Below are 7,892 nucleotides of genomic sequence, written 5' to 3'. Positions count from 1 at the left end.
TCTTTAGAAGATAGAATTTTTTGTACTATTTTTACATCAATGGTTTTCGTATTTTTCTTGCCACACCCGCCAGTCTTGGTTTGCTGGTGTTCACAGTTCCTTGGCTCTTGTATTTACTTACATATATCTAATTTGTTTTCAGTACGTTTAGTGACTTTAATTTCCTTTATTTTCGCAACTTCACCCATGAACTTTGATTTATAAATAGTGTTTTACTTATATCTCGTCTTCCCCTTCCTCCTCCTCGTCCTCATTCTACACTTTCGCTTACCCTTTTTCCTCATCGTCGTCATCGTCTTCCTATTTTTTTTTAATTAGAGTGGAAAGTTTCCTCTCAATACTTTATTATGTCTTACATGGCTTCATTCTCTGTCTAATGAATATATATATTTTTTCTTTTATCATGTATTTTTTTTTCATACTTACCGATATATTTTTTTTGTCTTTCCTGTTCCTTCTCCTCCTCCTCTTCTTATAATTGTTGAATTTTTTCCTCTTTCTTTTCTTCTTATTAAACTTCTTTCTTCCTCCTTCTCCTCCTCCCTCTCCTCCTCCCCCTCCGCTTGCCCCCCCTCCTCCTCCTCCTCCTCCTCCTCCTCCTCCTCCTTCTCATGCAAGTGTAAATAAAACTAGATCTGTGAAATTTGAATGTTTAGTAAAATTTAAACTGATGCATTAGACATTTTTTTTCTTTTCTCTGGCTGATGTTCTTGTTTTCTTCCTGTCCTCGGGTTGCGTTTCTAGTTCATTTAATTTACACAAAGGTTGGAAGGGTTTTATTTTTTCTGTGACCTTTTCTTTCTTCATCTCTTCACCTCTTGAACTGTCACATTGCTTTTCTTCTCTCTTTTGATTCTTGTATTACTGTATCACTCGACTTCATCATTTATGCGTTTCAGAGTTCAGGTCTTATCATAATCATGTCCTTTAAGTGGTTTTATGAGTCGTTACTGAGAGAAATAGTTAACTTCATTTCCTCCTTCTTTAGATCGTTGACATCATCCGTCTATGAAAAAAAAAGACATACATATCCTCACATTTCCCCAGTTCACAATCATGGCCTCTAAAGTGGTTTTATGAATCGTACTAAGAGAAATAATTAACTTCATTTCCTCCTTCTAATCGTTGACATCATCCGTCTATGAAAAAAATTACATACATATCTTAACATTTCCCCACTTCACAATCATGTCCTTTAAGTGGTTTTATGAATCGTTACTGAGAGAAATAATTAACTTCATCCATCTAAAAAAAAAAAAAAGATGAACCATACAGATCATAACATTTCCCCAAGAAGAAGGAAAGAACTATAAACAACTTCAGATAATCCTCACGCGATTGTCTTCTCTTAGCATGACGCATTCTCCTCTGACTCCTTTATGCATCACAATCCTTTATACACGATTGACATTGGTTCAGGATTCCCTTCGGAGGATAACAAGGAGGGGGTGGAGAGGATGTCAGACGGCGTGGGTGGGGGTGTCCAGCCTTCAGGATCTCCACCTTCAGAGTGAGTCCTGCACCGCCACCCACTCCCTCAGTTGTCCTCTCGCTTCTGTGGAGAGAGGAAGGGCGTGCGTGTATGTATGGCGAAGGGGGAGAGAGAGGAAGAGAAATATGGAAAGGGACTGTGTGTTTGAGTGGCATAATTAGTGGTTAGGAAAGAAAGGGAGAGAAGGAGGGAGGAAGGAGGACAGAGAGAGAATGGGAAAGAGAGAGAGGGACAGGGATAGTGGTAAGGAGAGAAAGAGAGAGAGAAAGGGAAAACGGAAGAATATGAGTGGTCTTATTAATGGTTAACAGAGAGAGAGAGGGAGGAGGGAAAGGGAGAGGAGGGACTGAAGGAGGAAGGGAGGGGAGGAATATTGCAAATGAGTTTAGATTATTCGGAACATCAAAGACTTAGAGAGAGAGAGAGAGAGAGAGAGAGAGAGAGAGAGAGAGAGAGAGAGAGAGAGAGAGAGAGAGAGAGAAGTAGATGGCATATATTTTAATTAACTGTCCGAGGGAGGAAGAGCAAGAGAGGGAGTGGAAAAGTCATAATAAGTTATTTGGGAGAGAGAGAGAGAGTGAAAGAAAGGGACATACACGCTTATTGTGGAAAAGAAAAAGATTGTTCCCAGCACATAAACAATCATCAACATCAGTCACTTCACAATAAATAAATGCACAGGCGAGGAAGTAGTAAAGATAGAGTTTATTGTTTACTGTCATCATCATCATCATCATCATCATCATCAGAAACGAACGACAAAGATGCTGGCGTGTATACCGGAAGAGAGAAGGATGGGGGCGGGGGGGGGGGGGGGTTGGGGGGGGGGGGCGCGTCAACGATCCGTGAATAGCGATTAACTGACTGACTTAACTGACTAACTGACTGACTGACACTGACTCATCTCGTGTGTCCATGTATTCAGACTAACTTCGGTCTCCATGTTAAATCCCAGTCGCTCATTTTATATATATACGTGGCCTTCATATTGGCGTCATAACAATTGAGGTCTCAGGAAAGGGCTTTTGGGGTAGTGGAATGCATGGGGGAATGGGTGGGATGAGGGAGGGTAGCCCATTTAGTAAGGGGATGAGTGGTGACTGTCGCCCCATCATTGTCTTATATGGGCTCAGAAAGGGACGTTGAGGGAGAGGATGCATGGGGGAATGGGAGGGATAGGAAGGGTAGCCCAGTTAGTAAGGGGAATGAGTGGTGACTGTCGCCCCATCATTGTCTTATATGGGCTCAGAAAGGAACGTTGAGGGAGAGGATGCATGGGGGAATGGGAGGGATAGGAAGGGTAGCCCAGTTAGTAAGGGGAATGAGTGGTGACTGTCGCCCCATCATTGTCTTATATGGGCTCAGAAAGGAACGTTGAGGGAGAGGATGCATGGGGGAATGGGAGGGATAGGAAGGGTAGCCCAGTTAGTAAAAGGGATGAACATAAGAACATTAGGAGTCTGCAAGAGGCCTCTATGTCTATGGAAGGCAGCTCCTGTGAACCTAACCCCACCTAACATCACTATCCATTAACGGTGGTGACTGCCTTATACGGGCTCAGAAAGCTGCCTTAGGGGAGGGGGATGCATGGGGGAATGGGTGCGAGGGGGAGGCTTGTCCAGTTAGTAAGGGGGATGGGTGGTGACTGTCGCCCCATCGCTGTCTTCCACCCACCAGGCCTCCCCATCCTGTCGCCTCATCCCCTCCGCTGCTCCGCTTCGCTTTCCCGTCCTCGGAGCGAAAGCAAAGTTGGCCTTCTTCCCTGGTCTTGGCCCGAAGGCGAAGTTGGTCTTTTTTCCCGGTCTTGGGGCGAAGGCGAAGGTGCTTTTCTTCCCTGGTCTCGGCCCGAAGGCAAAACTCGACTTCTTTCCTGGTCTGGGGCCGAAAGCGAAGGTGGCCTTTTTTCCCGGCCGTGGTCCAAAGGCGAAGGTGCTTTTCTTCCCGGGGCGGGGGCCGAAGGAGAACCCGGGTCCTCCTCTCTTGCCCAGGCGAGGCGAGAAGGAAAACCCGGAGCCTCGTTTGTCCTGTAGCGTCGCCATGTAGCGCCGCTCGTCCTCGGCCTCGTTCTCCTCGTCCCCTGCGTCGTCCTGGTAGCTGGAGTCGTAGAGGTCGTCTGGCAGGTAGTCGTAGGGAAGATCAAAGTCATTCTGTCCCTCGGCTCGCTTGCCCGGGCGTGGCGAGAAGGATGAACGCCGCACTGAAACTAGAAAGGGAGAGAATGAGTGTCGGGTGGAATAATAGGTGGGAGTTACAGTAATATTTCTATATATAGTAGTAGAAGGAGGAGGAGGAGACAGCTTGGTTATATTAACGCCCCCACATCTCGCTTCCTACCTTACATGTCTTTTACCAACCGTTAAGCCCCTCGGAAAGCCGTAGGAGTGAGTGTAAATATCAAAACAAATGTAAAAATAGTGATAAAGTGTAAACCCTCGCGGCCGAGGGACGCTGAGTAGCGACGAAATGTGGAAACACAGGGGGTCCATGGTTTAGGAGGCTCATATATATTCATATGTCTTTTAGTGACCCCGAGGGGGGTCTAGGGGGCAAAGACCCCCCGAAGGTAGGAGACTATTGGATTTTAGCTGTAGTAAACCTCTGGGTCCCATACACAATTCATGGCAATTTTCACAATTGTTTTGATCTCTCCACTATTTCTCTGGTTTTACGGGAGGCTGGTAGAATACATATTTGACAACAGAGGAGCAATTGGTTAAGTAGAAAGAGAGATATCGGCGCGTTAATTAAATATACCTTTACCGGAAGTTGTACTCGGTTGCAGCTGGTGAAGTATTGGATGGGAACACAGGTGTTAGTGGTAGGTGAGAGTGGTAGGTGCGGTTGCAGGGGGTAGTGGTAGGTGGAGATTTTTTAAATGTTGCTTATAGCGGAGAATAAAAGCGAATAGAGGATAATGGGCTCTAGGATCTGTCAGGGAAGGTACCATGACTAGGGCAATGGACTGAAGGCTACGACAAGACAGGGGAGGTAACAGGAGTATGCTTATGGGTTGCAGCTTGAGGCAGGGGAGCAAAAACTAATCGAGTAATAGATATCAGGGTGTGACAGTGTAAAGGTAACAGACTACAGGGCATGACAGCACAGGGGAGTCAGGGAAGGTTGTAGCAGTCACCGCTAAAGCCGTGTGCGCTTCTCCCCCGTGACTCAATGAAGATGGTGCAATAGCACAGACTTAATGTTTTCATTGTTGCTCTTGTTTCGTCGTGTTATGTCTCGTCGCGTCCTCATTGTTAACTTTTCTTGTTAATTGTTTATCTTCAACTGTCTGTCCACGTCCTCCTATTGTTCTCTTATACATTTTGTACACCACATACACCAACACTTCAATGTCATTTACACTACACAACATTCACATACACGCATATACAAGGTCAGGCCAGGGGGTGCAGCAGGGGCCTGTACTCACCCAGGGGCCACCACCAGCGGTAATAGCTCTGGCCTGCCTCTTGGGGTTCCTCAGGGTAGGTCATCTCGCCTCGTCTGTCTCTCTCCTCTGGGTCCTGTTCGGGGTGTGATGGTAAATATATTAGAGATGATTACGTAATTACACAGGGTTCTTAAGTAACGGTAAAGCTAAATTAGTCGCCCCCCTTGAACCATGTTAAAGACAGACTGGACGTGAACTTTATTAATTGTGGTAGTGGTTTATTAAAGAGTGATTTTGTGGAATGATGAGGCTGACTGAATGGATTCCCTAATGGTTCCAATTTTTCTTCATTTTTCCTGTCTCTCTCTCTCTCTCTCTCTCTCTCTCTCTCTCTCTCTCTCTCTCTCTCTCTCTCTCTCTCTCTCTCTCTCTCTCTCTCTCTCTCTCTCTCTCTCTCTCTCTCTCTCTCTCTCTCTCTCTCTCTCTCTCTCTCTCTCTCTCTCTCTCTCTCTCTCTCTCTCTCTCTCTCTCTCTCTCTCTCTCTCTCTCTCTCTCTCTCTCTCTCTCTCTCTCTCTCTCTCTCTCTCTCTCTCTCTCTCTCTCTCTCTCTCTCTCTTCCTTTTTATTCATCTTCACTTCTTACTCTTGTTCTTTACTGTCTTATCTTCTCGCTCTTCCCTACATTTTTTATCCTCTTCCTTCTTCTTTATTCCTCTCCTCCTCCTCCTCCTCCTCCTCTTCCTCTTTACCCCTTCGTCCGTTTGTCTTTTCCATCTTCCTCCTTGCTTCTTTCTCCTTTTTCTCTCTTCTCCTCAGTCTTTCTATTTCAACCTCGTCGCTTTTCCTCATTTCTCTGGTGGCTTATCTTCTGCAGTTTCCTCCTCCTCCTCCTTCTCCTCCTCCTCCTCTTTTACCCGCTCAACTTTCCTCAGATTCCTTCCTTCTTCCCTCCCCTCCCCTCCCCTGCAGACCTCTTCATCTTCCTCCTCCCTTCCCCTCCATCCTCCCCTTACCTAACCCTTCCTACTTTCTCTGCTGTTCCTCTCACTCAAGACCTAACCTTCTCCCTGCCACTCCCTTTCTTTCTATCTTCTCTTCTCTTCCCTTCCTTCTTTTCTCTCTTCCTCCTCCTCCTCTCACCTTTAGTCTTCCCCCTTTCCTCCCCTTTGCCCTCACCTCCCATCTCCTTCATTGCCCTCTTCTCCCTCCCCTTCCATCATGTGTCTCCCTTTCCATTACCTCTTCTTTCTCTCCTCCCCTTCTTCCACCCTTTTATCTCCCTTCAATTCACTTTATATTCCCTTCCTTTCTCCATTTTTTGTTTTGTTTTCCCCTTCCCTCAAGTTGCCCTCCAGTATCTTCCTACCTTCCTTCCTTCCTTCCTTCCTTTCAGCCTCTCCTTGTTTCGTCTCACCTTATCCCTCTTCCCACGTCTTTTATCACCTTCACAAATAATCACTCTCCTCCCTTACTAGCCTCTTCCTTCCACCTCTGTCTCTCTCCTCTTCCCCCCGTCCCGGTTATCCTCATCCCATATTCCTTCCCCCACTGTCTCTCCTTTTCCCCCCACCCCGCTTATCCTCACCCATACCCCCTTCTCATTTCCCTCCCCTGGGCAGTGCTGGATGTTGATAAAGTATAATTAGACGAAAAAAAGAAAACAATAGGACATGCAGCAATGGGAACGCGGTAGATAGATTCTTTTTTTTTTTTTACAGCAAAGGAGACGGCTCAAGGGCAACAAAAAGAGGGCAGAGGAAAAACAAGAAGCCCGCTACTCACCGCTCCCATAACAGACAAAGGTAAAGAGTTGCCAAAAGAGTAGTAAAGAGTAGAGAGTAGTAAAGAGATAACTAGAAACGGATTTACGAATTGGGTTATGGTTGAACGGAAGAAATGAAACGGTTATGTAGTTGACGTAAACACGATTATAAGTTTTAAATGGATGTTAGTTAGATTGGATAGGGGAGGAAGATGTAGATAACCGGCCTATTGTAGTTCTGTAGTTCCCTTCGGCTAAATTACAAGCTCTCCCTTCCGAAGCCATTCCCGTAACATCGAACAACAAATAATTAGACGAGAAAAAAAAAACAATAGGACATGCAGCAATGGGATCACGTAAATAGATTCATGTTTTAGTAAAGAGCTAAGCAGGAAATCGTTTACGAATAAGGTTGTTATAGAACGGAAGAAATGAATCGGTTATGTAGTTGACGTAAACACGATTATAAGTTTCAAATGGATGTTAGGTAGATTGGACAGGGGAGGTAGATGTAGATAACCGGCCTATTGTAGTTCCCTTCGACTAAATTACAAGCTCTCCCTTCCGAAGCCATTCCCGTAACATCGGTTCCAGCAATATCACTTAGCCAGACACCTCCCTCTAAGACCCTTCTATGAGCCACCTGTACGGGTTAATGGCCACATCCAGGGTATTCATTTTCTCTTGGTAATAGTGTGGCAGAGGTTGGCTGAAGAAAAAAAGAAAAGTATGTGAAATTGAGTTAAGGTGGAAGATGGCTTAGATGTTGCTGTCAGTTTTGGGGTTGGTAATAACTGATAGAGGTAGAGCTTTGTAGATGGGTGCTAATAATCTTATGTGTTATCTTCCCTTCATCTGTCTTCCCATCCTTCCCGTCACCCGAGTCTCACCCCTTCCCCTCCCTTCTCCTCTCCCCTCTATCTCCTTTTCCCCTCCCCTCTACCTCCTTGCTATCATTCGGTTTTCTCACTCCTCCTCTCATCTCTCTCCCTTCCCTCTCCACCTACCCACCCTTGCCGTACCCCTCCCCTCTCCTGCCTTCTTTCTCCCTCTTCCCTTCTACTAGCTCCTCCCTCATTCACTCCCCTCTATTCTGCCTTCCTCTTCTCTCCTACTCCCTTCTTCCACCGTCACCTTCTCTCCTTCTTCCCTTCTTCTAGCTCCTCATCTCACTCCCCTCTTCTGTCTCCTTCCCTTCCACACACTCCCTTCCACCCTTCCACTACCTTACTTTCTCCTCCCTCTACCCT

General features: G+C 45.9%; 1 protein-coding gene across 2 annotated transcripts in view; it reads right to left on the bottom strand.

The window, feature by feature from the left end:
- Positions 1-638: 638 nt before the first annotated feature.
- LOC127008641 (uncharacterized) overlaps positions 639-7,892 on the bottom strand; it is a 63,404-nt gene continuing 56,150 nt past the window's right edge. The window contains exons 4-6 of one of the 2 annotated variants that reach the window (XM_050880922.1): positions 4,920-5,013; positions 3,167-3,695; positions 639-1,555 (exon numbers count right to left, since the gene is read on the bottom strand). In XM_050880922.1, coding sequence (XP_050736879.1) covers position 1,555; positions 3,167-3,695; positions 4,920-5,013 — 624 coding nt within the window. In that variant the 3' untranslated portion in view covers positions 639-1,554. Of the gene's footprint in view, positions 3,696-4,919; positions 5,014-7,892 lie in introns of both variants that reach the window. The other variant, XM_050880921.1, reaches the window with a different exon arrangement.

The sequence above is a fragment of the Eriocheir sinensis genome, chromosome 38 (genome assembly GCF_024679095.1).
Source record: "Eriocheir sinensis breed Jianghai 21 chromosome 38, ASM2467909v1, whole genome shotgun sequence".
NCBI classification, from domain to species: domain Eukaryota; kingdom Metazoa; phylum Arthropoda; class Malacostraca; order Decapoda; family Varunidae; genus Eriocheir; species Eriocheir sinensis.
The sequence above is the reverse complement of the archived record's forward strand: the minus strand, read 5'-3'. Positions and strand labels throughout refer to the sequence as shown.